The 27,293-nt window shown below is 34.5% G+C and overlaps 1 protein-coding gene across 1 annotated transcript in view; it reads left to right on the top strand.

Annotated features, from left to right (window-relative positions):
- LOC149802429 (testis-expressed protein 2-like) overlaps positions 1 to 16,242 on the top strand; it is a 113,870-nt gene extending 97,628 nt beyond the window's left edge. The window contains exon 8 of the mRNA XM_089951643.1: positions 223 to 16,242. Coding sequence (XP_089807769.1) covers positions 223 to 333 — 111 coding nt within the window. The 3' untranslated portion in view covers positions 334 to 16,242. The remainder of the gene's footprint in view (positions 1 to 222) is intronic.
- Positions 16,243 to 27,293: the final 11,051 nt, after the last annotated feature.

Here is a 27,293-nt window from a genome sequence, read left to right as displayed (position 1 = left end):
AAATCCACAATATTTCTCTTTCACCTAGGTGAATAAAACTGGTCTTATCACCTGACCAAGCTAGCAACACCTTAGAAAGGCTCTGAGAACAAAGCTTAATTCTAAAAGGCATGAATTCTACTTAATTCAGAAAGGCATGAATTCTACTTAATTCAGAAAGGCATGAATCCTACCTAATCAACTCTGACTGTTGATTATTTGTCTACTTTTGTTTTGTTTCAGCATGTGTTAGTGATGCCCAACATGGACGACATTATCATTCCAATTCTTACACCTGGGATCTCAGCCAGTCATGTGCCTGATGTTGTACTCCCCAAAGGCTCTGAAGTATGACCCACCATGTCAACCATATTTAACCACAATTACAACAATTTCTGTGCAAATCCCACAACATGCATACAGACACATCCACAACACATAACACAAAGAAACAACCATATAAACTACAAAAAGGTTTAATTAATTTGCCTTCTGTTGATCAGTATTTTACTGTGATTGGGTATTAGAAATGAGAACAATGTACAGTTGGTCATTGAAAACATTTACATTACTGTCACTATTTTTGCTGTTTTGTCCCAAATGTTTGGTATGCTTTAAAGGTGTATACACCATAATATATAAAAGTCACACTAAACTTTATAACTGTAATTTTTAGTTACAGAGATCTTTTTAGTTAAGAATTTGCAAATTTTGCTACTTCAGAATATCTGCTTTTGTAAAATCATTGATGTACAATGCAGCTTGAAGTGACATCATGATTTCCTGTCACTTATTACTTACATGTATTGTTACTTGGGGAGGCAGTAAAATAGTGATGTACAATGCAGTTTGATGTGACATGATTATTTCCTTATGATGTCACTTATTGCTTACATTTATTGTTTCTCGGGGAGACATTGGACATAAAATTACATGGTTGCAACATCAGTCTTGGAACGAATGACAAATGGTGCTTTGCAGTATTAACAACCACACAGTCCAGTCAATGAAAGTGATTAGGTCAATAAAAGTAGACAAGAATTTAGGAAATAATAATTATCAATTTAGAACTTGCTGTAAAATTAGACGTGCAGGCTTTCTGATGATGTGATTTTAATAATTGTGTCATTCAAAAAAATGTTCTCTCCAATGTACACTTGTCTTTTTGTATTTATTAATAAGACAGTACGATCTTCATCCTGTGTAAATTTTATTAGTTGTAACTTCAGATTTTGTGGACAGTTGGTGACAGTCTTACATTTATATGTAATGACTCTTTCACTGGGTTAGATATTCAGCTGAGAATAATGCATAAAAAATAGACAGTAACTGAAAAACTTTTAAATGATTTTAGATTGCTTGGACCTTTAACTGTGTGAATTTTTCAAAAGGCAATTACTTTAACATTTTGCAAGCAATTATATTTCAGAATGCCGGATTCATACTAGTTCTAAAACATTGCACCGAAAAATCAACTAAATGTACAAATATCATGGTTAATTTTTTCAAGCCCTACTTCATTAAATACCGCCATGTTTAGAAAATTCAACCTTTTTCATATCAAGGGGAAAAATAAATAATTCTTCCCCCAGTCTTTAATTTTCATTAATAGAATAGAGCCTGATATGTTGGAGATAGTGGTAGATCACTGAGACGGGATTGCATACTCATCATCCTTTGAGTTCACTGTTTTTTATTGGGAACAAAAATTGTCATCGTTTTTGTCATTCATGCAAACCACAAATTTAAAGATACAATGAATAGTGGAAACAGTGGAACCTCAAACAAAAAAATTTAAGTACTAATAAAAGTGTCAATTTTTAGAAAACCACAGAAATTGAACGATTTTACCCATGGCTGCAATAACAATATACCAGCAGATCAGGGTTTTCCATGTTAGCTTGGAATCTTATGTACAATAAACAATACTGACCCTGATCTGCTGGTGGATAATGCTTAATACATCAACAGATTTAGGTCTACATTGGCTTGGCCAGTTTTACTTAACTTTGTAGGAGTGTTTTTTAAAACATATTTCATCAAAATACATGTATTGATGTCCAGCCAAGTTCCTGTGGCAGTGGTGTGGTTCCATAGCAATGGTATGAAAACCTGTTTTGATTTTTCTCTAGGATGGTGGAGCAAATTTTGATAGAATTGATAGGAATTGCAGTATGGCTCTCAGGCCTGCCAATATATTTGGTGATATTTTTAATTATGTTTCGTTTTTGTTTGAATATTTGCATGCTAAATGTGAGATTGGTCTAATACGCATATTCATGATTGTATACCAAGTTGCAAGTTTATCTACCAGTAGTGAAAGAAACCTATCACAACAACAATACATATTTGAAATATTGTATGTGATCAATAACCATAATGTCTACAAGATTGTTATTTATATTTGTATAACAGGGTTAATTTTTACGGTTTATTTGTAACATATAAATAGCAGGAAATCCCATTTGTAATGGTTCTTCCCGGCGTCTTTCCGGAAATAAAATTTAGCCACATATTTGTGAAATTTAAATGGAACCATTCCAATGAGGCATACTTTGTTATAACAAAAATGAAGATGTTTATTTTATTAATTATTAAATGTACCCCAAAAAATGTGTCATTTTCATTTCTGGATTTATTTTTGCTTCAGTTTGAGTATTTCCTTCCACATGCAATTAGGTTTCTCCAAAATGATTTATTTAAACAATTATGTATGGTAAAGAATACTCCACTCTACTATTTGTAAAAATAGATGGAACAAACAGACTTGATGCCTTGAAAATATATATATGCTCAGTTAACATGCAATTCTGGTCAAGTTCGGCAGTAAAATTCGGTTTGATGAGTTCTTAAGCATGTGTTAGAGGATGATAAAAAAGCTATCTATTGTTGATAGTACACCTCTCCCTTTCTTGCTCACAATGGGCTCCAAAAAGACAGACTGCACTATATGTGAGAGCATGATCTATCGAGGGACCTCACAAAAAATCAGAAGAGATGCCATCCCTGCTGGATATTAAGAAAACTGAGGGAAATGGGGTGGGGAGATATAGCAGGACCTGTTTAATACAGAGCTATTTCTAATAAAAGTGTTTACTTTTGTAAATAAATTACCTTTATTTTCAATATACTTAACCTCTAAAAGATCATTAACAACATTACTCCATTGTGTGTTATGTCACTTTTTGTTGTTGTTGATTCATGCCAAAACAAGATTCCTTTGTCAAAATTAAATTTTTTTATATTGTTCTATTAGTAAACTATTGATGCCATGATTTCATTGCAAGTTATAGTGACCTTCTTCCCATCCTTGAGGAAAACTCTGTGCCAGTTCAGAATTTTAAGTTCATTACAAACTCTGGCACATGTTTCTCCATAATCAGTTCCATCTGTGAAACAGAGTTTTATTCACCAAGTGCTCATTTTGCCTTGCTTATTTTGTATACAGTTGTAAATGAGTTGTTAATATATTTAAGGTAGTTGAATTATATTACTTACATAATAATGTTTATAATAATCTTCCATTGATCAGTTGAAATGAGTTGACACATGACCATCACTGCTAGCTCTTATACAGGTTGGATTTCATGCATTTTAACTTTTCTTTTATTCTACCCATTTTTTTGGACTGATACAAAAGACATAATTAACATTGTAATACAAAATGGCTCTTCTTTTAACTGAGTGCAGTAATACAGCAAATAGTTCCATAAGTTGTACAGCAAATACTTACATAAGTCATAGATCAAAGCAGTCAGCACTTAACTAGGTTCTCACAGAAATGCTGACGGGAGTAACATTGATGGTAAATTTACATTTTTCACATTTGAAAACGTGGGGATATTGCATTTATGATGATGTCACTGAAATCAGATTAAAAGATAGAACTAAAATTTGAATTTCACTTGACAAAATTTATTGGATTGGTTTTTATTTATTAAAGTCTTGTCACTAGTAGGTGTTACTGACATTTTCATTGATCAAAATTTCATTTAATATTGTTATTTACAGTGTACTGATAATGTTGTTTGGAAACAAAATTTATGACTTATTAAAAAGTTGAGATATTCGTTATATTGAGATGTATTTTTTCAGTTTTAAAAATGGGATCCATTCCTGACTCTGCATTATAAACAGGTCTGCAAGTTATCAAGGGAGTGGTGTATCTTTTTTTCTTTTAAATTAGGGCCTAAGCTACACAATTTGTTCTAATGGCAGTGACACACTACTGCACAGTATTGGTTTTAATTACATGGCTGAAGCGTTTGATAAGTCCAGGAAATAAGCTTTCACGCCTCTTTTGTCATGTGCTTTATAGCTGTAGATTGTTTAAACAACTGGAAAAACATAATAAAACAAAACAGTTCCATGGATATTAATGGACATCTTATGTCCAGTTTCAAAGTTAGCAAATATTTACTTGAGCTAACTTGTCAGTCATGTCCAGCAAATATGGCCATTTTAGAATCTCATTCATCTTTGATCAAGACAGGTAAATTGTTTTTTTTCCAAGTATGATGTTGTCAGATTTAGCTGCATTTGATATTGTTTTCATTAGTTATTGAATTTGTCACCTTCACAGGAGATTTTGTTTATATGATTAATGAATTGGTATCACTTGAACAGCATATAAAGGCATTGTTGTTAGCGTAGATGTCGATAAGATTTTGCATTACCTTGGAAACAAAATTATTGGAATGATTGCTCATTTAGTAAGATATAAAACCAGGCATATTTTAAAACTGTTCTTGTGGGTGTAAGAACTCAAACAGGGTCTTAACTAGATCATATGACTTGTAGGCAGAGTGTAAGTGACATGACTACTGACAATATACAGTGTCCACTTCAGAAGTTAAAATGCAAATACTTTTAATATATCTTGAATTGAGTTACTGTGTGGTTTATATCCCCCAAAAGAGGGTACACTTTATTTAATCAATACTGATTCATTGGTAATTTGACAAGGTTTCATTGAGTGCAGGGGAGGTAACTGCTACAATTAGTGAACTGTTTGTACACAATTTTCAGCACGCCCAGCAATGGCAGCTGAGAAGAGTCTAATGTTCAGAACAAATGTTTATGTAAGCTTTGTAAGGTAATAAATTCCATGTTAGTTTACTGGAGTTTACAGAATGTTATGACCACCCATAAGGTGTATGGGGTTCAAGATAAAGGCAACATACCTTGCATCTTGGTAAAATTACATACAACTAACAACATCTACAGGTATTTCCATCAGACCACATTTACTAATTCATCCTCTCAAAAATCCGCGGGTCAGTTTTGAACAGACTTGATAGAAATGTTTCTTAAAACAAGTGTTATCAAATTTTGTCAGGGTTTGCTCCTCTAACAACAGTATGTCTCTTCTTAGAAAGCAAATGGAAAACCTATTTTTGAATCCTCTTTATAATGGGACTGCTCCATTGACCTAAGTGGTTAGAGTGTCTGCCTTGGATGCAGGAGGTTGCAGGTTCAAAAAATGGCCAAGTCATACCAAGACATATAAATGGTACTGGCAGCTGCCTCACTTGGCGCTCAGCATTAAGAGGTTAGTGTTAGGACTGGTTGGCCCGGTGTCAGGATAATGTGACTGGGTGGGACAACATGCTACCTGTCTGCAGCATGATGCCCCAGTGCTAGACATCACTATAAACTGCCACACTACAGACATCATAGTGATATAACTCAGATTGTTCAAGCTACGTTAAAAATAAAAGAACACACGAAACACTCTTTATAATGGCCTGAGCAGTTTTATTTAACTTTTCAAACATGTTTCATCAAAATATTAATGTTCAGCTAAGCTCCCCTGGCAATGGTGTGGCTTCCATAGCAAGTCTATGAAAAACCTGTTTTCTCTAGAACGGTGGAGCAAATTTTGATCTAACTTGAATGGAATGTTTTTCAAGATACACTGTATCAAAAATTGCATCCAGGGTGGCAACAATGTGGGTTCATTAGCAACCAGGTTGAAATACACAGCAAAACACTTCATAGTATGACTTTCTAGCTACATTTCTGAGTACATGTATATCATACCAAATTTGATAAATTATATGCTCACTTATAAGATGAGTCCAACTGCAAACTGCACAGACCCAGATCTGCCATCACATAATGCATCTGTGCAGTTCGTAAGGAGTAATCAGTAGAACAAACAACATAGAGCCTGATTTGCAGGTGCTTTATGCTCCAGTTTTATGTTGTTTGCAGTTGGACTTGACTTACAAGCAAGTACATATGATAGACTGAGTCGAAGGAAAAACACCTTTCCGTCCTATACAACATTTACTTCAGCTAAATTATTTGAAAGTAGAAAAAACAACATGTCAAATAGGAACAATTTCAACCAGATAGCTCAAAATTACTACCGATGTCCAGAGATGTTCAGCCCAATTTTGTCTTTATAATTACTGAGTATATTTCAAGTTTTTTCTGTATAATTAATGAGTACATTTCAAGTTTTGTCTGTATAATTACTGAGTACATTTACCTAATAGAGCAATAATTTCTAAACAAGCCTATGTTTTCATAAGGTAACAGCTCATCAAAATTCTTACTGTTGCTTATAAATATGAAAATATTACATGTAGCATTGACTTTGTTATCTTGTATATTTTGTGCTTTTGATGTCTGTAACAAGCTATTCAGAGTGGTATTACCAGTGGTCTCAGTATTGTCTAGCATTTAAATGGTCTTTCCTTTTACACTAAGAATAAATGCTTGATATTTTGATTATTGTAATGTTTTCAACTGTTCACATTTGATCATGTTTGCAAAGTGCAATTAATACTATGATATACATGGTATATTTATATGAGTGTTCCTTGTACAGTTAGGTGTACTTGATTGTCTAATAAAGTACATACTTGTTTGTGCCCTGTTCATGATTATGTAAAACATATGCATGTGTTAGTATGTGTGAAAATGACCTTATGTAAAAAAAAATAAAAAGAATGAAATGTTTTTTTTATTTAAAGCAGATAAAATGCCTGTTGATTACTTTCTCAAGAGATTAATTTATCAAAGTTTGAATCTTTTACATAACTCTAGAAATGATAATAAGTGATAGACAGTTAAACTTATTAGTGAAAACTACTGATGAAAAACAGGAATGTGGTTTGAGTCGGGATGTGGTCGGATTTCTGTGGATAAGTTTTGTTTTTAAAGAAAGTAAATGGGAATGACCAAACTTGTTATTTGAGATTGGTTTCATTTCAGGGTATATTTATTATATTTTTGTAACCACTATCAAAGTGGTAAGTTGTATGAGCGTGAAATGTGTCAGCTTTTTTATAAGTGGAGGTCGATTTTTTTTTGTTGAATTTTCATAGGCAGTCATTAATTCATGGTGACAGAAGTAGGCTGTCATCTCTGAATACTATATGCATATCAATTCACACAATATGAAACCATTTCTGCCCGATATTTCCAAACAGATTTTTGCTGAATTTTCTACTGAAAGTGTTCAAGAGAATCTTGGATTTGACAGTAATTAATTTGATACATTAATTTTATATTTAAAGTGTTTAAGAGAATCTTGGATTTGACAGTAATTAATCTGATACATTAATTTTACACTGAAAGTGTTCAAGAGAATCTTGGATTTGACAGTAATTAATTTGATACATTAATTTGATACTGAAAGTGTTCAAGAGAATCTTGGATTTTACAGTAATTAATTTGATACATTAATTTTATACTGAAAGTATTCAAGAGAATCTTGGATTTGACAGTAATTAATTTGATACATTAATTTTATACTGAAAGTGTTCAAGAGAATCTTGGATTTTACAGTAATTAATTTGATACATTAATTTTATACTGAAAGTGTTCAAGAGAATCTTGGATTTGACAGTAATTAATCTGATACATTAATTTTACACTGAAAGTGTTCAAGAGAATCTTGGATTTTACAGTAATTAATTTGATACATTAATTTTATACTGAAAGTGTTCAAGAGAATCTTGGATTTTACAGTAATTAATTTGATACATTAATTTTATACTGAAAGTGTTCAAGAGAATCTTGGATTTTACAGTAATTAATTTGATACATTAATTTTATACTGAAAGTGTTCAAGAGAGTCTTGGATTTGACAATAATTAATCTGATACATTAATTTTACACTGAAAGTGTTCAAGAGAATCTTGGATTTTACAGTAATTAATTTGATAATGATTAATAAGAGTATATTTCATAGATCACTGGAGTCTTCAGTTAGGTCACATTGCTTCCTGATATTATTTTTTATTCAATTTGTAAAAGTGATACAAGTTTGGGCAATTCCATTACATAATATTTGGAAAGTTTTTAAGATGGGTGCTAATTGTAGGACCATTTGTGCAGCGTATGGTCAAGCATGATGGAAACTAGACACAGCAATCATTTTGGTGTCAGTGTGCATGTCTGTATGTCCATACATTCATCCATATCCTCTGTTAGGTCACCTTCACTAGCCAAGGTTCCAGTATGTTAGCCCTATGTACACCTTGGTGGATCAAGCATATAGTTCTGTGCATTAGATCTGTGAATTTCACTGGATATGGCAGCAAGCCAATCAGACTTAAGTTGTTCAAATTTAAACACTTCCAACATGATTGAGGCAAGGGAGCGCACAACTTGAATGGACTAATCAAACAAAAAAATTCTACTGCCAGCCCATGTTTTGTGTAAATACAATAAGCAATTTTCTACTGCCAGTCTGTGTTTGTGCAAATAACCTTTCACTCAAATACACCAGTAATGGCTTCCCTCTGATACATAATCATAATTTCAATGTTAAACTTACAAAGTATGATTTTGAAGTCAGTTGCCTCCACCATTTTCAGCCGATGTACATTGCACCGCTGTTACATGCTATTGGTTAGTTTGTATTACATACTAAATCCAATAGATATTGCTAGGACAAAGCACTAAAATATCTGCTTGATCCATCAAGGTGTAGATAGGGTTAACCTTGGCTAGTGAAGATGCTGTTAGGTCAGCATGAAAGTTTCTTACTCTGTAGATACATGTAAGGTGGAATTATCAAAAAGGGATCTGTTTTGTAAATTCTAATGCTGTACATTCTTTTGTGATGCTATGGTATTATGGCTGCCATTACTAAAAACAGAAAAATCTTTTAGCAACCCTTTTGAAAAAAGTACATTTCTTAGGTCCACGCCTAATCATACATTTGTCAATGTCAAGGTCATTAGTGGGAAAAGGTGTCTTATGTGGAGTTTGCAGTACTTTTGTTCTGAGATTACCCATATGCATTAAATACTTCTATTTCAAAGTAGAATTTCATTTGTTCACAGTAAAAATTCAGATTTTGCACACTAAGTTGACTTAATAAATGTTACTTCTTTTTTTTTAATTCATTTGCAGTCATTTAGCATGTGATTTCTTTTTTCTGTGTTTATTTGGATAAAGTAAATTGTAACATGGAATAAAAATAGTCTGACAAATTGTATAAATCACTTTTGACAACAGGTAGCATCTAGGGAAGGTCTTTTATGTTGAAAACGAGAGATGTAAAACACAAGAACAAGAATAAGGAAGTACTCAGCCTAGCATGTGTTGGGTCCAAAGACTGAACCCAGTATCATAGAGTGGGAACATGATGCACACAATGATAGCCAGATACAAAATATAAGTACTGTTGAGTTTGGTTTTTGTTTTGAGAATATTTGTTATTTATTAATTTAAAAGTGTTTACAATTACTAGTTGATGTGTTTGTTTTGCTGATTTCCATTTTTATTTTTAAAGTATACACCAAGATTTGGTCTTGAACAGTATTAAAATATTATGTATATTCTGTCAAACCTCTGTTTCATATGAATCCTTATTACTTTTTCTGAGCTTTTTCTTGCTTTTGATATTATTTTGATTTTTACTGTACAGTAATCCCAGTGTACACTGTACTTTTTATTTCACCTCTGTTGTACTACTCCCTGCATCAGCATATGCATAAATAAACCTCACTGTATGACAACCATTCTTTGTTGACTAGGCAACAGCTTGGAGTTAGTTTTCTAGCAACCCCAGAGGACAGGAATATCTTAGTACATATATGTAAATTAGACGTACAATCTTGGTCAAGTGTTTGTACAATCTTGGTCAAGTGTTTGTACAGTCTTGGTCAGGTTTTTGTATTTAGCTCAGGTTTTTTTGCACACTATGCATTGTTGTACCTGGAATCCTGAAATTTGATGATGGGATGCACATTGATAAGTACCACATCCATTTGACAAAACGAAACTTGTTGAGGGGATGTACCTTGAAGAGTGTAGGACTCATTACAGAAGTAGGTCATTTTAACTCATATTTCAGGTTTCATTGACTTGGGTCCTGTTTAAAACACTGTTCATGCCAGAATCATCAAACTAGGAAATTGTGTACATATCTTTTATTACCACACTGTTAAGCAGATGGTCATTGCGATCTGTATGTCACATTTTACTGGCTTATGTTCCATTCTTGCATTTAGTACATAACTAGATTGGTTTTTATCTACAGCATACTGCTGTTGTACATGAAATCATGAAACTTGGCAAGTAGATGTATCCTCATTTAAAAGTAGGCAACTGTGGCCAATATTTCACATTTTGTTGACTTTGGTTCAGTTTGATAATTTGACTGTTTATGCTTCAGTCATTAAACTAGATATGTACGTGTCTCTTAGGAATACATCTATAACAAAAAAGGTCATGGTGACCTATATTTAACATTTTGCTTGCTTAGATTAAGTTTTTAGCATTCTTTGTACATGGTGTCTTATGAAGAATCATGAAATTTGGGGATGCATCTTAATCAGCACTACTTCCTCATTTCAGTAGGTCATTATGGTCCATACTTCACTGACCTGGATAAATTTGCTGTTTGATGTTCATTTCCCATGTTCATATTGGTGATACTGTTACTACCAAACCCTTGCAACAGAAGTCTCATTTTGACCCTTATTTCAATGGCTTTGGTTTTTGCATCACGCTCATGGCCATTTGAGTTTTTGGCATGCTATATACCTAAAATAATAAAACTTGGCGTATGGATTCATCTTGACAAGTTGTACATTCTTTTTGAAGAAAGAGGTTTCTGTGACCTTTACTTCATTCTTCAGTGACTTCCTGAAATTTTTATTTTAAAAAGTTCATTCATCAGATGTTTATTCTCTGCATGATAATGTTTGCAATGGCTGCTGGGGACTACTAAAAGTATAGGCGAGCTATGTAATCATCAATTACATGCTGGTTTTGGTATCCATTGAAGTCTCGTGGATGCAGTTTTCATGAAACTTAATAGATAGTCAATGCAGGGGGTGAACTACTTCCCTGTTGATTCTTGAGCCCAGAGGGAAATGATAATGGTAACAAGAGCTACAGTGTCATTCCACGTGTTAAATCTGCTTCCTGAAGTTACCCACACCCACTTTGTATCAAATTCATTGTTGCATTGCAGTTTGAAAAAGGGCAGTTACTATTGAGTCTGTAATTGATATATCACAGGTCATGAAATTGCAGAGTTAATGTTATATCTGTAGTACCTAGTTATTCAGGGGGAATCTGCCATTATCCAGTTAAAAGTATTTGATTTACAGTATTCTGTGTTTTAAGTATATGACAGTTATATAACAGCCTCATTATTCCAGCATGACTGCAGTATCAAGTGTTCTTAGTAAAATATTGATTTGTAATGTACATTTGTATTGGGTTTGTGAGTCATGATTGCTGCAGTATTTTGTATGGCAAGTTATTTTTTTTATGCTGAAGTATTGATAGGGCCTATATTTGTTTACCTTGTGTATTCATTGCACATTAGGTTTTGTGTTGAGGTCAGTTTCAGGCACTGTGGAGGGGCATTCATGTTCAGTGAACACATTTCTAGTTTTTGTATTTTAAAGAGCATAACTTTGTTTAGAGTTTTCAAGACGCTGATAGCTGATAAATAATGAAAATAAACATTGTATATAGTGATAAAATCAACTTTTCAAAGCCATCATATTTGTCTCCTCTTGGTCTATGACAAAATGAGATTATGGGGTTTTTTTAGTGAAGGAGAAAAATGTATGTTTCAGTATTTCCATTATGATAGTGTAGCTTACTTATCTTCAATTATTTGCATTTGTCCTTCATACCTTTCAGTTGCGTAGAAACTTTTCAACATAGATGGCTGAGTTTGTGAACAATTTCTGCAAAGTGTAAGGTCATATAACTCTTGCAGGTTAAGTTGCCACAGTTTGTTGATTATTTCCCTTGTAAAGCATTTCATTTGGATATGCATAATATGTATGCTTATTCATTCTTTTCTAGTAGTGAAATGATTCATCATTGTGTCAATAATTGTGCCATATAATGATACACAAGGTAAAGATTCAATGCAAAATTATACCTATCCTCTGCAAGTCACTTTAATATTCAGCAGTCATAAATAATTTATAACATGTTCACATTTCTATTCTTTAATTTGAGAATTTATCACACAAAGAGTCATTGTGATCACAGACGCTCATTTCTGTCAGTAAAAAAAGAGCAACTATTGAAAACAACCAATCAAAGATTCTACAAATCAACAGAAGGTGACTAACTCACATGGTTCCACATTAACGTCCCTCACCAATGCCATGCTAAAAATTTTTTACCATCAGCATGTACAGCCACCAAGTCTGATAACATATACTGACATAAGGCAGACATTCCAAACTTGCTCCCCTGTCCAATTTAAGTTGTGCACTGATCATTTAGTAGCAATTTTTACACAAAGTGTTTCTGTTGCTTTGTATATTGTATACTTGGATCAAATATAGAGGTTTAGACTTCCGGTTTGTCAATTTTTGAAGTGTGCCACATTAAATTTTGATTGGTAGTTATTATTTATTCCAGTCCAGGACAAACAATAAATACCAATCAGAACTGGATGTAGCTTACTCACTGCATGACACACCAGAAGTGCTGGCATCCAAACTCAATCCAAGAAGATGCAGATACAGTAAAGTACTTAAATCATACAAGTTTGGACTGTCTCCTTATATTGGTACATCTTATCAGAGACTGAATAGGATAAAAATTAACATGGAACCAGCAATGTGGCAGATTTTGAGTTAGTCACCTGATGTTAATTTGCAGAAGGGGAGTGGGTTTGTTAATAGTGTTTATTTTTCACAGACAGAAATTAGAAGGGGAGTGGGTTTGTCAGTAGTGTTTAGTTTTCACAGAGAGAAATTAGAAGGGGAGTGGGTTTGTTAATAGTGTTTATTTTTCACAAACAGAAATTAGTGTCTGTTGCCATGGCAGTTGTTTTGCATCTGCAGGAAATACAATGCAAGAGATTTGTTTGTTAATTCTCAGCTTCTGCACCCATCCCTGTTATAATGAAATTTTCCATGTGAGAGGAAATTGCACTGTTGCTTCTGGTTTTAAGATTTCATCTTAATGCCTTCCAAAATCCAAGCGAAGTCATGAAATTGGTAATAAGAAAGTTTTAATGCATTTATGCAATGCAAAGCAAATGGCATGGTGATCAAGACAAGTCCTGCACTCATCAATGCAAAGCAGATGGCATGGTGATCAAGACAAGTCCTGCATTCATCAATGCAAAGCAAATGGCATGGTGATCAAGACAAGTCCTGCACTCATCAATGCAAAGCAGATGGTATAGTGATCAAGACAAGTCCTGCACTCATCAATGCAAAGCAAATGGTATGGTGATCAAGACAAGTCCTGCTTTCATCAATGCAAAGCAAATGGCATGGTGATCAAGACAAGTCCTGCATTCATCAATGCAAAGAAAATGGCATGATGATCAAGACAAGTCCTGCATTCATCAAATGAAGCAGACTGAAGTGACCAAAATGGTTGAATTAGAATCACTGACAAATATAGTATTTGCATACCCTTCCATTTGTTTTACCCAAAAACCAATTTTACCAATGAAATGTATCAGGGATATAAAAAATGCACAAAACATGGCCATTTCATTCATCAATTAATAAATTTTTAACCTGATGTCATCAGGTGGTCCCAAACACTATAGCAGGGAAATATTTTGTATCTTGTCAAGGATGAGAATGGTATATAAACAGATGATAAGGGGAGGTCAGTCTGCATACTGGAAATATAATGGTATATGAACAGATGATAAGGGGAGGTCAGTCTGCATAGTACCAATACCACATATACTTGCTTCTGAGACAAATCCAACTGCAAACTGCACAGATCCAGATCTACCATTGCATAATGCGCCAGCAGATCTAGGTCTGTGCAATTTGTTAAGAGTGATCATTAGAACAAACAACATAGACCCTGATTTATAGGCACAATATGTTAGGGTAGATTAGTATCATTGTTCTTTGCAGTTTGACCTATAAGGTAGTAATTACAGTATGTTGTCAAATCTGAGACAGCACCATCCTACCATTGACAATCCTTCTATCATAAGGTAGTAATTACAGTATGTTGACAAATCTGAGACAGCACCATCCTACCATTGACAATCCTTCTATCATAAGGTAGTAATTACAGTATGTTGACAAATCTGAGACAGCACCACCCTACCATTGACAATCCTTCTATCATAAGGTAGTAATTACAGTATGTTGACAAATCTGAGACTGCACCACCCTACCATTGACAATCCTTCTATCATAAGCTGTGTAATTTGATACATATCAATATGTGGTACATATCATTTCACCAATGTCCATTGGAAACAAATTTTGGTAATAATCTGCCATTTCTAAATGCTGCTGCTAAGAATATGAACAGCATAGCCATGGTAACCATGGTAGCAAACTGACCATTCCATCCTTAAGATAAAGAGAAACAAGCAATATAAAACGGACAAGAACAGCTGTTGTACAAATCATGATGTTTGTTACAGATTTGTCATTGGTTTCATGTCAAGTATTTCTTAATAATGATTGCATTTTAATTTACATGTGATATTGTTTATTTGCCAGATACCAAGAAACAGTATCCAGTGAAGAAATTCAATATTTTTGTTTACTATAGAAAAAGCAAGCAAAACTGTTATGAGCTTTAACTACTGAATCACTTATAGTACTTACTGCTTGATAAACAATTAAATGGAAGAAAAAAAAGTGTTCTTATGTCAATAATTGGTACTTACTGCTTGGCAAACAATTATATGGATAAAAAAGGTGTCTCAATCTCATGAGTCAGCTTGTCAAATACATTGATGCATGTTGCTGATTTCAACGTGACTAGATGATAATAATTAGAGAATATTCAAAGTATTCCCAGATCTTTCAGTTGCGAGTATATAAAAATTACAAACAGTCTTGCTTTAAATTTTTGTTCGTGTAGTTGATGAGGAATCCACTATCTTACCTAGGCAAAACTTGATGAAGTTTGAAGCTCTAATGAACCTATTCTAAAGAAAAATAACCAGTAGGATGCTACAAGACATGCAATAAAGTTCCAAACATAGTGGAGTATTAATGAGTATCCTGGGCTAGAATATTTGTACTGGTTCAGTTTTTAGTTCAAGGTGTTTTACCTAAACGTCTCTCTCTCCCTCTCAGTTTTTTTTTTGTAGCTATGTCCAAACCCTTTTCTACCAATCCAGTTATCTATGTACATGTCTGATTTATCTTGTAACCATATCAGCATTCTGAGCCTTTCTCATCTGCCTACCAGTATTATTTACATATGTATTTTCTGATAACTGTAATTATCAGCATATGGTTCTAAGATCCCAACAGAAATAGTTGAAAAGAAAACTTACATAAATACAACACAGTTTCCTTAAAATACCCCATATTTTATTTTATCTTTTATTTTACTCATGTTGGGATATTATGTCTGGGGCAATCTTAGATTTCCAGATGGCAAGTTCAGTTTTTGAGTCACTAGTCTGGGGCATGCTGACTTTCATAAAATGTGTAAATTCCTGAAACAGTCATATTTTTTATGTCCAAGTATACATGTGTCAAATGGTACAGGATTGCTTATTTTATGTGATTTACATGATCCTAATATTTGCTTGAGTAACTATTTGTGCTCATCCTCTGTGACTATCAAGAAATATTATGATTTGATAAATAATAGAACATTTAAAAAATAACAAAATCTTTGTTCATTTTTAATTAATGATGTGCCATGTAATCATTGTACAATGTTGGTATTATGTAATGTTTCTAAATAATGATGAATTTACATTGTTTCCTATGCTTGTTTATAATTGCTTATTATTATGTACATTGCATTAATCTCCAAGGTGGATATTGCAGATATTTAATAAACTTGTTGCTATAACTGCATTGTTGTGATACACTTGTGTTTCATTACAATTGACCCAGCAAAGAGAATATATACATGTACTACAACAAAATTCATATGACTGTACTTAGACTGCCCACACATAGACATTCACTTTGCACTATACTTTGTGGTTTTGTGCTTAACAAATCCATACTTGGGACATTTTCATCTTTGGTTAGGGAAAGGTATTTTTGTTTATTGGCAAATATAATTTTCAACATGGTGTTATAAATGACCAAAAGAACACTAGTCTAAAGTATGTGTTTTTGTAGATTATGTTCCATTTTACTGAGGTTCTAAAGGAGTGAGCTCTAATTGATACTATGAGAATCTCATAAGATAATTATACCAGACAGCTATGTTTGGCAGCCTAAAAAAACACCTGCAAACACATGTAACACTATTATAATGCAACATTTGAATGGTATTATCCGTGTGTTGTCATAAATTCCCATTTATTTTGTCTTCTAATTTGGGGCATGCCCAGTAGTCGCAGCAAAAATATCCATGTGTTCAAGTAAATATTTTTGCTCACAAATTTCCTTTCTGGAAAACTGATAGGTGTAGCAGCAGAGAGGGTGAACAGACCACTTAGGGGAATGGTCACCCTTGTGTTTTACCAAAAAAAAATAGTGACCACTCATAGAGGTCAATTACCACGTCTACGATTATTGTTTGTCCCAAACAGAACCGTAGACGCCCCTCTCTGCTGCTATCAATATTGGGAATCATCGTCTGAATCATGGGAATCTTCATCTGTTTCATCTTCATCTGAATCTTCGGAATTTGTTCTATGTTTCAAGTAATATTCAAGTTCTGATGGTGGTTTTTCTATTTTGGGATTTATGTTCTTTCTGTGTTTATAATATATCATCAAACTTCTGTATCGATCTCCACCGCAATTTTTACAAATCTGATATAATCCTCTAACGCCGTTGTTACATCCAACACATCTTCGTGGACCAGCATGAGGATTTTTCTTTATAAGATAATTATGTTTCTTGCAATATTCTCCATGGCACCTTTTGTTGCATTTATCTGTTGTTCCTTGACGCAGCCACGCACAGTTGTTCATTATATTAATGATATCTGTTTAATTCAATTTAATTTTATCATCACCCCTGTTACCCAAATATTTTATCAATACCCACACGATATCTTGTTCTTGGATCATGTAAATTTATTGTTATAAATCCATGTGGAGTAGCTTGCGCTCGTGAGAAGAAATTTTTGAATTTAATTATATCCATGTCACCACCACACCAAGTTTGATGAATATTTCGCAACGTGTGTGTGTCTACGCCATTAAACACAACTAAAATGTTGCAGTTGTCTCTGATCACCTTCGGAATTTGTGTATATCGTTGAGTAACATAGATCACGTCTGTATTTTTATGTCTCCCTCGGGAAAATATTCTGGCTGGATTTGATTGTTTATCTAGCATCACATTGTCGTATACAACTAAATTATTAATAAATCCGTCTATGGAATCTACGGATGGTGCTTCATCAATATCGGTTATAAACTCTATAACATCATTATCCTCATCCAGTAATCGCGCGTTTTCATTGAAATCTTTAAGTACATCATAACATCGTTGATCATCAACGGATGGTGCAACTAAATACAACTTATCCCATTTCAACCATCTCATTATCAGATTAAGTAATAATTGCGTCTTACCCGATCCAGATGGTCCTATGATAATCATTCTGATGGAGTTCGGTAGCGCAGGATGATGCTTAACTGGCTCTCGCTGCCGAGTTGCTGAGAAATCAATTATATCCATATATATTATAACATGAATTTATATTGTTTACGCTGTAAAGTTAAAACTCCAACTATTGATTTAGCTACAGTTACAACAAAAAATAAAAAAATAGCGTACGGTGGAAAATGTTCTGTATGCTGTAGAAAGAAATTTTCGTTTTTACCTAATAAGCGCGGTGGTGATATTGCTAATTTGATGTCAAAGTTTCCAGGTGCTCCATGGGCTAAATACAGCAGAGAAAAACATCTACCAGGATATAATTATTGCGGTCCTGGTACCAGACTTGATATCAGGCTCGATAATCAAGATCAACCAAAACCAGGCGAGGAACCAATAAATGCTATTGATCGAGCTTGTCATGCTCATGATGTAGCTTATAAAAGTAAAAATCTACAAGATAGGCATATTGCAGATGTAAAATTAATTCATTCATTAAATTCTATAAAAAATAAAAATATTAGAGAATCATTAGCTAATTGGTTAGTAAGATCCTCGATGAAAGGTAAATTAGCGATTGGGGCTGGTAATTAATAATGGAATCAATTTATTATTCACCGAGAGGATACTGGAGAGGCAAAGCAGCAATTGGTAAACTCGCTGATGCAGCATCGGTTAAACATTCTACTGCTAAAACGTGGTTATCTAAACAAGCAATATGGCAAATTTATCTACCACGTCCTAAACAAATTCAGTACTCGTATTTCGATGTCAGTGTTCCTAATGAAGTTCATCAAGCTGATATTCTGTTTTTACCGCATGATACTGTGCGTGGAAAAACTTACAAGTACGCGCTAACCGTAGTTGATGTTGCAAGTAGATATAAAGAAGCAGAGCCGCTATCAGCGAAAACATCATCTGAAGTAGCTGATTCGTTTGAACGAATTTATCAACGAGGACTTGGACCACAAGGTGGTCTACGATGGCCACAGCTACTACAGGTTGATCCTGGTAAGGAATTTCTTGGTCCAGTATCATCGCTGATGAAACAACATAATACCAAAATACGACGAGGTCATACTGCAATTCACCGTGATCAAGCAATTGTTGAGCGATTTAATCGAACACTTGCTGAACGGTTATTTGGATATCAATACGCGAGGGAATTTATTCAGGATAAAAGATCTCGTGAATGGGTTGCAAGATTACCAATCGTGATAGCTGCATTAAATAATGAAATCACACGAACAACCAACATGAAACCCATTAGCGCGGTCACAAAAAAAAATATACCAACACAACGAAAAGATGCTGGAAAACAAAAAATATTAGGTGATGTCACAGTCAGATATTTATATGAGCCTGGTGAACTTGAAGGTGGTAGCGCGAGAGCAACTGATCCTATTTGGAGTGTTACCACACACAAAATATCTACCGTGACAAGATCCACTGGAAGAAATGTAGGCGTTTCCAGACCTGCAATCTACAGATTAGATTCTGCTGCTCCTCAACGTGGATTTACACGTGAACAACTACAAATAATTCCCGCGGATACACAACTACCACCGCGATCACTCCGGTGATTTCGATCACTTAACTAGCACTAGTGCCTGCACCCAAGGCGCTAGCGCCTCTACATCGATTACACTCAAGACAGGTTAACATGGTATTGTCTCGTGTATGACCGCGACTATTATCTTTTCTATCTACGGTAAATTGTCTTGAATCATTACTCGAATACCGCCATAACATTATACAATTACAACTGGTGCAATGATTGTTCTGCTGCTGTTTTAACTCAATAATAAATTCAACATCAAGATCAAAGTCGCGTTTATTTTTTTTGTCAGATTGTTTGTATCCGATTAATTTTTTTCTTATTATATCATCATCGATGATGTTAAATTTATCAACGATTTCAGGAATTATGATTCTACGTAATTGAGATATATTTCTGACCCTCGATACCGCTAAATAAACTAAATTTGACCACTCGATGTGATCGTCTACAATCCAGACTCGTGTATCAGAAATAGTTAATCCCTGAGACGAGTGGATCGTCATGGCGTATCCCAACACCCATGGAGATTTGTCAGCGTGTAATGCATCTTCGACCACACTGATATCAACGGCGACAATATCATTTAATACGAGAATCTGTTTCCTTGACTCTGTCTGTCCTGGAATATCAACATTAATATTCTGTTTTCGTGTATCTGATGGTCTATAACATAACGGTACGGATAGTTCTGAATATTGTTCTTTATGTAGCTGAAATAACTGCTGTTGTAAAGCGTCTCTGATTATTTTTCTACTTGCTACGATCAAATCGGTGGGTCTCCATGAGTTCAAAAAATCACTCATTGATGTCTCTGAGATCACTCCACGTATTATTTCACACTGAATTTTGTTTGATTGTAATCTGATTAATTTTTTAAACTCCTTCAAATTTGCATCAAGAGCTCTATGATCATCATCTATTTCTTCGTAATAATCAACGAAATTTTTTAACCAATCATGTGGAGATGGTCCAACAAAGGGCGGCGGTTGACCATGATCGCCACACATTATTATGGCGGTATTTTTTGTCAACAACCAATCAAGAAACGTTTTTAATGTATCCAATGAGACCGTGCATATCTCATCCCAAATAATTATTTTAGGTATATATTTTTCCCCCATCCGTTGAGGAGTCCATGTATCCCCGCGCCACCGAAAGAAACTATGATACGTGCACGATTGTACTTGCCGCTGTTTCATCTCACGTGCGAGTCTATGTGTGGGTGTCAGCACGATTATATCTGAATTTCTAAAAACATTAATCGTTCGAGTTGTTTTGCCGCATCCACCAGGTCCATTGAGATATACTGTCTTATATCTGGTTATTGGATCACTCAACGATGGTGCTTTCGACATTTCTGATATTTTATTACCCCCACGATAAACATCTCTCACTGGAACATCTGCTGATTCTGTGTAATTGTGTAATAGTTCCTTTTTTATTCTCCACGAACCCCATCGTTCATCATTACTTGTAAATTTCATAACAGGTTCTAAATATTTACTTGAAATATAAAACGAATCTGTTGCGACTCTGACTGCGGTCTTGGGAAATCTATTAATCATCGATAATAAATTTATAGAAACATAAGCCAACATGGAAGATCTTAGATGAGTATATTGCGGGGATACGTCATTTATGTAACTAACGATCGTACCTAATTTTGTTCCGTCGGATAAATAAACACTCTCTCGATTTACAAATGTATTTTTCGCCGTTGTATCAGCGATTATAAAATCGTACTCGGCATCATCTAAAATTAATCGTGCGTGATGTCTTTTATAATCATATGCACCACCTTGAGTAAATTTACCTATAATTTTTCTACCGAGATCTTTTGCGGTTTTGAGTTTATTAGGAATATCATCCTTAAACTCGCTAATAACTTCAGAATCTGACATGGGCAACCAAACTTTGGTCTGTGCATGATATGATATAATTGCCTCACTGACCACCAACGATGTCAGTATCGCACAATCTAGCATATATCGCAACAAAACTATAGGTGCCCAACGTTTTTCACAAAAATGTCTGCCAAACCAAACATAACAAATCTTGTGAAGATTTTCGTTAAACTCGAACGACTCAATACAGGCGAATCCAGTCAGATCAAAATCAGGTAATGGTCCATTAATTGCCACCCGCGTCATCTCGTTTGTAGGGTGACCAAATCTTTCAAAGTACGTAGAACAATCTCCGTATCCCAGAAAACTTCCTGGATAACATGCAACCATATCAACCGAAATAACATCATTGTAATTGTATTTGGTATTCCATAATCCGCCATGTCCATATTCGACGCAACTTGCACGTACGTCCTCGAGTAAATCAAATCGTGTTGGTTTCCATGAATTTCGTTCTCTGGCGAAATGAGCCGCAACAGATGGAACGGTAAAGCAATTAGTTAGTAATTTGTCAGTATTTTCCGCGTGCTTGCACTGTAAAAACGTCGCAAGATTTTTCATCTCGTCATGGAGGGATTCTGTGCGATATATTTCACCGTTCGGTTTGACAAACTGATCAAATTCACCCTCCTCATTACTTTTGAATAACCATACCGATACAGGATCGGTTTTACTTATTTCGTTGATAAAATCAAACATACTCATATCTGCCACAGATAATTCTGTGGGGTAAAATCTAACAGTTCGATCACGTGGAAATATTGTTACTGCGTTAGTCCATGCGTGCGCGTTATGATCGATAATATTTATTGGAGCTCCCTTCGATTTATATTTCGATTGGTACAGTACTTCTCCCGTTATTGTCGCCACAGTTATTGGAAATTTTAATATTTTTCCTAACTCAGCAACATCTTTTATTGTAGCACCAGTATCCTTAACTGAATCAGCCCACGAGTTTATTTTTTCACGCCTTAAATCAGTTAATCCATTTCCACGCATCGCGTTTGTAAAGTGTTCTATTACTCGTTCAGCTACACAATTTAACCTTGACAAGGTCAAGGATGATAATTTCATCGGCGCTAGTTTATCAACGTTGGGTTTTTTATTTATCTCATAAATTCCATAAATAACTACCGTTACAGGATACGCTCGTTCATAATACGGTTTATCAATACCAGTCAATAGACCCGGTCTGGAATTTTTACTTAATATGATAGTTTTATTATTACCAAGGACAGGATCATATTTGTCACGGATAATCCAACTATCTGTTTCTGTTAATACAATAAATTTTACTCTGAAGAAATATTTTTGATTGCCCTCGTATTCAGCGATGTAGTTAATGATAGTTGCCGCTCGCTTGTCGTTCATTGTGGCGTCCGTGACAAAGTCAGTGTTTCGTATAATCTTGAACGTTGACCATGTATGAGATGCACCATCCGTGTAAAATTCTTTCTTAGCGTCATGAATTTTCGAGATCAAACTTTTATTTTTCGGATCAACCAGATCTCGTACTGGCAAGTCAGAAGATAATCTGTCAAGGTTGAATTTATACTTAACAGGCCTAGTTTGGGATAATCTCTCAAACTCGTTCATATAATTAAAACAAATATTTAAATAAAGAAAATTATATATATATACACAATGTCCCAATGTAGATGGTTGATGATCGGCTCAGTAAATCGATGCAACAAATCCTGTAGAAAGGAATTTTGTTGGATGCACTCACAAAACATACGACGAGGAAGTCTAGGACCAATACCATGTCTACGGTGTGGTATTGGAGTACGTGGAAAGACAGAATTATGTGGAAAGTGCGGCGGGAAACGGTTCAGAGAACTTAAAAGATATTATGACAAAAAAAATAATAGCGGTGAAAACGCTATAAAATCCGTGAGGGATTATATATCAAGATTTCAGACAAACAATGATTTAAACATATAATATTATTATAATGGAGCAAAATATATTTGTCCCACATCCTGTCATAACAAACTATGAATCAAATATTAATGGTATCATCAGACACTGCAAGTTAAAAAAACCAGTTGGTTATGTTTCTAATACTGGCTATCTTGGATTTGTAGTTGGAAAGAAAAATTATCATTGTCATCGTTTCACATACGAGTGTCACAGGGGTTTGATCAAAGACGGTCTTGTTATTGATCATATTGACGGGGACACTCAAAATAACTCCCTACACAACCTTCGTGTTGTCACTCGAAGCGTGAACTCTGCATGTGGTAATACAGGAAGATGTAAGACAATCGGAAAGAGGGCGGTAATTTCTACAAACATAGAAACCGGTGAAGAAATTATGTTTCAGTCTATGAACGCTGCTGCGACATATTTTGATATTGACTCGCGTGTGGTAAAATACGTCGCAGATAATATAACCAGATCTGCTTTTTCGAAAAAATATAAGCAGAAAATTACATTTCAGTATCAATAACTATCATCACCACATTATTAACTATCATCACCACATTATTAACTATCATCACCACATTATTAACTATCATCACCACATTATTAACTATCATCACCACATTGAATTAATTTTTTAATTTATGTCACAGTAGGTCCTCCATACACTACTGAATTTTTTATTTAAGGGGAGATTACTTTGTAATATATAGTTTTCTTCGTAGATGGTTGGTTTTTTATGATCGTAATTAGTCAGTTTAACTAATTACATCGTAACTAATTACATCGTAACTAATTACTCGTAGAAGTATTATTTATGGTTTTTAAATATTTTCCCATCATACAAAAGATAATATTATTGATCCGTAGGAAGCTGTGTGTGAAACAGAAACCGTTACTCATTGTAATCGACCTGCAGTTGTGTGTTCACTGAACTTACAATTCTGGAAAGTTCTTTGACTGGTGCATTAATGCTACTGTTATTATTGATTTTCGGTCTGCTACAAATACAGAAACTGTTATAAATACAGAAACTATTATTCAGAAACTGTTATAAATACAGAAACTGTTATAAATACAGAAACCGCTACAAATACAGAAACTGTTATAAATACAGAAACTGTTATTATTCAGAAACCGCTGTTTAGTGTAAATATTGGTTCCTTAGCTATATATTAACTTCCGAAACATATGTTCGTAACAATGTTTGATAGCTCGATCAGTATGGTATTGGACTGTGGCGCTCGCGGTCCAGGGTCGAATCCCCATGGCTGACAATTTGTCGGTGGTGCGCATAATTGCGATTTTTATAATAGTGGAGGGAACCGCAAGAACCCCTCCGCTCAGCAAATTCACAACCACAATATTGACTTGTGGTTGATACATATTTTCGTATCACCCACTGGATTAATTATTGTGGGTGTGATTTTGCTGAGCGTATATGTTTGTACTGTCCTTAGTTAGTACCGTATTCATAATCTGAGCTCGCTAATACACTCGATAGGGGCTCTTTCATTCATTGTATATAACCATTTCATTGTATATAACCATTTCATTGTATGTATGTCCGATAAACTTGGTAGATTGCGGTGGCAAGCTACGAGTTTAATGAGGACTGTGCTGTCCTTAGTTAGTGCCGTTTCATTCATAATCTGAGCTCGCTAATACACTCGATAGGGGCTCTTCATTCATTGTATATATGTTATATGTATGTCCTCTAAGCTTGGTAGATTGCGGTGGCAAGCTACGAGTTTAATGAGGACTGTGCTGTCCTTGTGCTGTCCTTAGTTAGTTATATGTTATGTGTATATCCTCTAAACTTGGTAGATTGCGGTGGCAAGCTACGAGTTTAATGAGGGTTGTGCCGTCCTCCCTCTTGGGCCTCTAGACCGTTGTTTGGCGGGTTAGGGGCTCTCGTAGAGGGAATATTTGCCTAATGAACTTGGTAGATTGCGGTGGCAAGCTACGAGTTCTTGGTTGTGCTGTCCCTGAAACATCCCGACGAACTCGCTAAACACTCGATAGGTGTTCTAGGGATATTTTTTTTATTTTAAAGATTTATATATTATATAATGAAGCATGAAAATATCAATGATGTAATTGTCGCCATTAAAAAATTAAAAAAAGATGGAATTAATATATCTGATGAACTTAATCCTGAAAAAATAGTTTCTGACTTTGAGATTTTACAAGAACGTAAAACCATGGGGACACACACACTATCATCTGAATACAGTCTCATGAAACGGATTCAATCGGCAATGTTTCAGTCGCTAGCTACCGTAGAAGATGATCATGTGAAGGAGTTCGTTCCTCTTTCTACCGCCGTAGAAAGAATTAAGTCGTTATTATCCCACGAGTATGAGGCAAAGAAAACGATTAGTACCCGTATAAGACTATTAAGAAAAATAATGTCAGATCGTGAAACGATCCAAGGTAACCTCGTTACTGATGAAACGATCCAAGGTAACCTCGTTACTGATGAAACGATCCAAGGTAACCTCGTTACTGATGAAACGATCCAAGGTAACCTCGTTACTGATGAAACGATCCAAGGTAACCTCGTTACTGATGAAACGATCCAAGGTAACCTCGTTACTGATGATAATGAAAATGAAAGTTTTGGTAACTGGGGTCCATGTCAACGCTGACCACGTGTATTGGTAGTCAAAATCAAGTAGTTCTAACCTTGTCAAATTGTTCCTAATAAATTTTATTTATTATAAATTTTATTTATTATAAATTTTATTTTTACTGAGGATTTATTTTTTTTTTACTAAAATCAAGAAAAATGCACAAATTACTTGATTCTGACGGGGTAGTTGGTAGTCAAAATCAAAGAAAAATGCACGAATTACTTGATTTCTGACGGGGTAGTTGGTAGTCAAAATCAGGAAAATTGAGCAATTTCGTTGTATTTTAGTAAAAGAAAAAATAAAAATCTCAGTAAAAATAATATTATTAATAAATAAAATTAATTTATAATAAATAAAATTTGTTAGGAACAATTTGACAAGGTTAGAACTTTCTTGATTTTTACGGGGTAGTTGGTAGTCAAAATCAAGTAGTTCGTGCATTTTTATGTTTCTGACGGGGTAGTTGGTAGTCAAAATCAAGTAATTCGTGCATTTTTATGTTTCTGAGGGGGTAGTTGGTAGTCAAAATCAAGTAATTTGTACAATTTCAGTAAAAATCAGGAAAATTAATAAATATTATTTTTTTTAAGTTGATCGAATTTGATTCTGATCTCTGTTACAAATGTTCTTCTAACTGTTAAGAAATCCTCGCGTGTAAAACCCTCCTCCACATGAAGATCTACGATAAAGTCTTACGACAGAAATCCTTAAGACAGAAATCCTTAAGACAAAAGTCCTTACGACTTTACATACAGATTTATTACAAGCTCTTCTTCACGTATGTCAATCAAGCGATTAAGGTGGTCTGTGAGTTTAAAATTGATTCGCGTTAACATATTATTGTGACACCGCAAATACACGGGATTAGTTGGTTCTTGCACGATTAAACTTCCAGGGGGAACTTGTGGTGTGAACGTGTACAGGATGTATCCTTGTTGAGCTTGATTTGATCTTCCGAGATCTATTTGATAGCTGCCATCGATTACGTCACAAACCAGATTGACCGCGACCGTCGGTGTTATATTAACGATCCGCGGAGATACGTGTCTTCCGCCGCCATGTGGATCATTATCATATCTGAGAACAGTTGGAGGTGGAATTAATTTTTTCCACGCATCGAGTATTTTAGGAAAAAACTCATCAATGACATCACTGACAGATTTTCTTAACTCGGTTACACTATACCCGGGAAATTTATAATTTGGTACATCGGCTTCTGTTAATTTATATTTTTCTAACCATTTATATACATCAGGATTTTCAGGTGATTTTAAAAGACTAACCGTGGCCTGAACTATTCGGTTATTAATAT

This window comes from Sinohyriopsis cumingii, chromosome 3 (assembly GCF_028554795.1).
Source record: "Sinohyriopsis cumingii isolate HCF-2022 chromosome 3, ASM2855479v2, whole genome shotgun sequence".
In the NCBI taxonomy this organism is placed as follows: Eukaryota; Metazoa; Mollusca; class Bivalvia; order Unionida; family Unionidae; genus Sinohyriopsis; species Sinohyriopsis cumingii.
The sequence above is the reverse complement of the archived record's forward strand: the minus strand, read 5'-3'. Positions and strand labels throughout refer to the sequence as shown.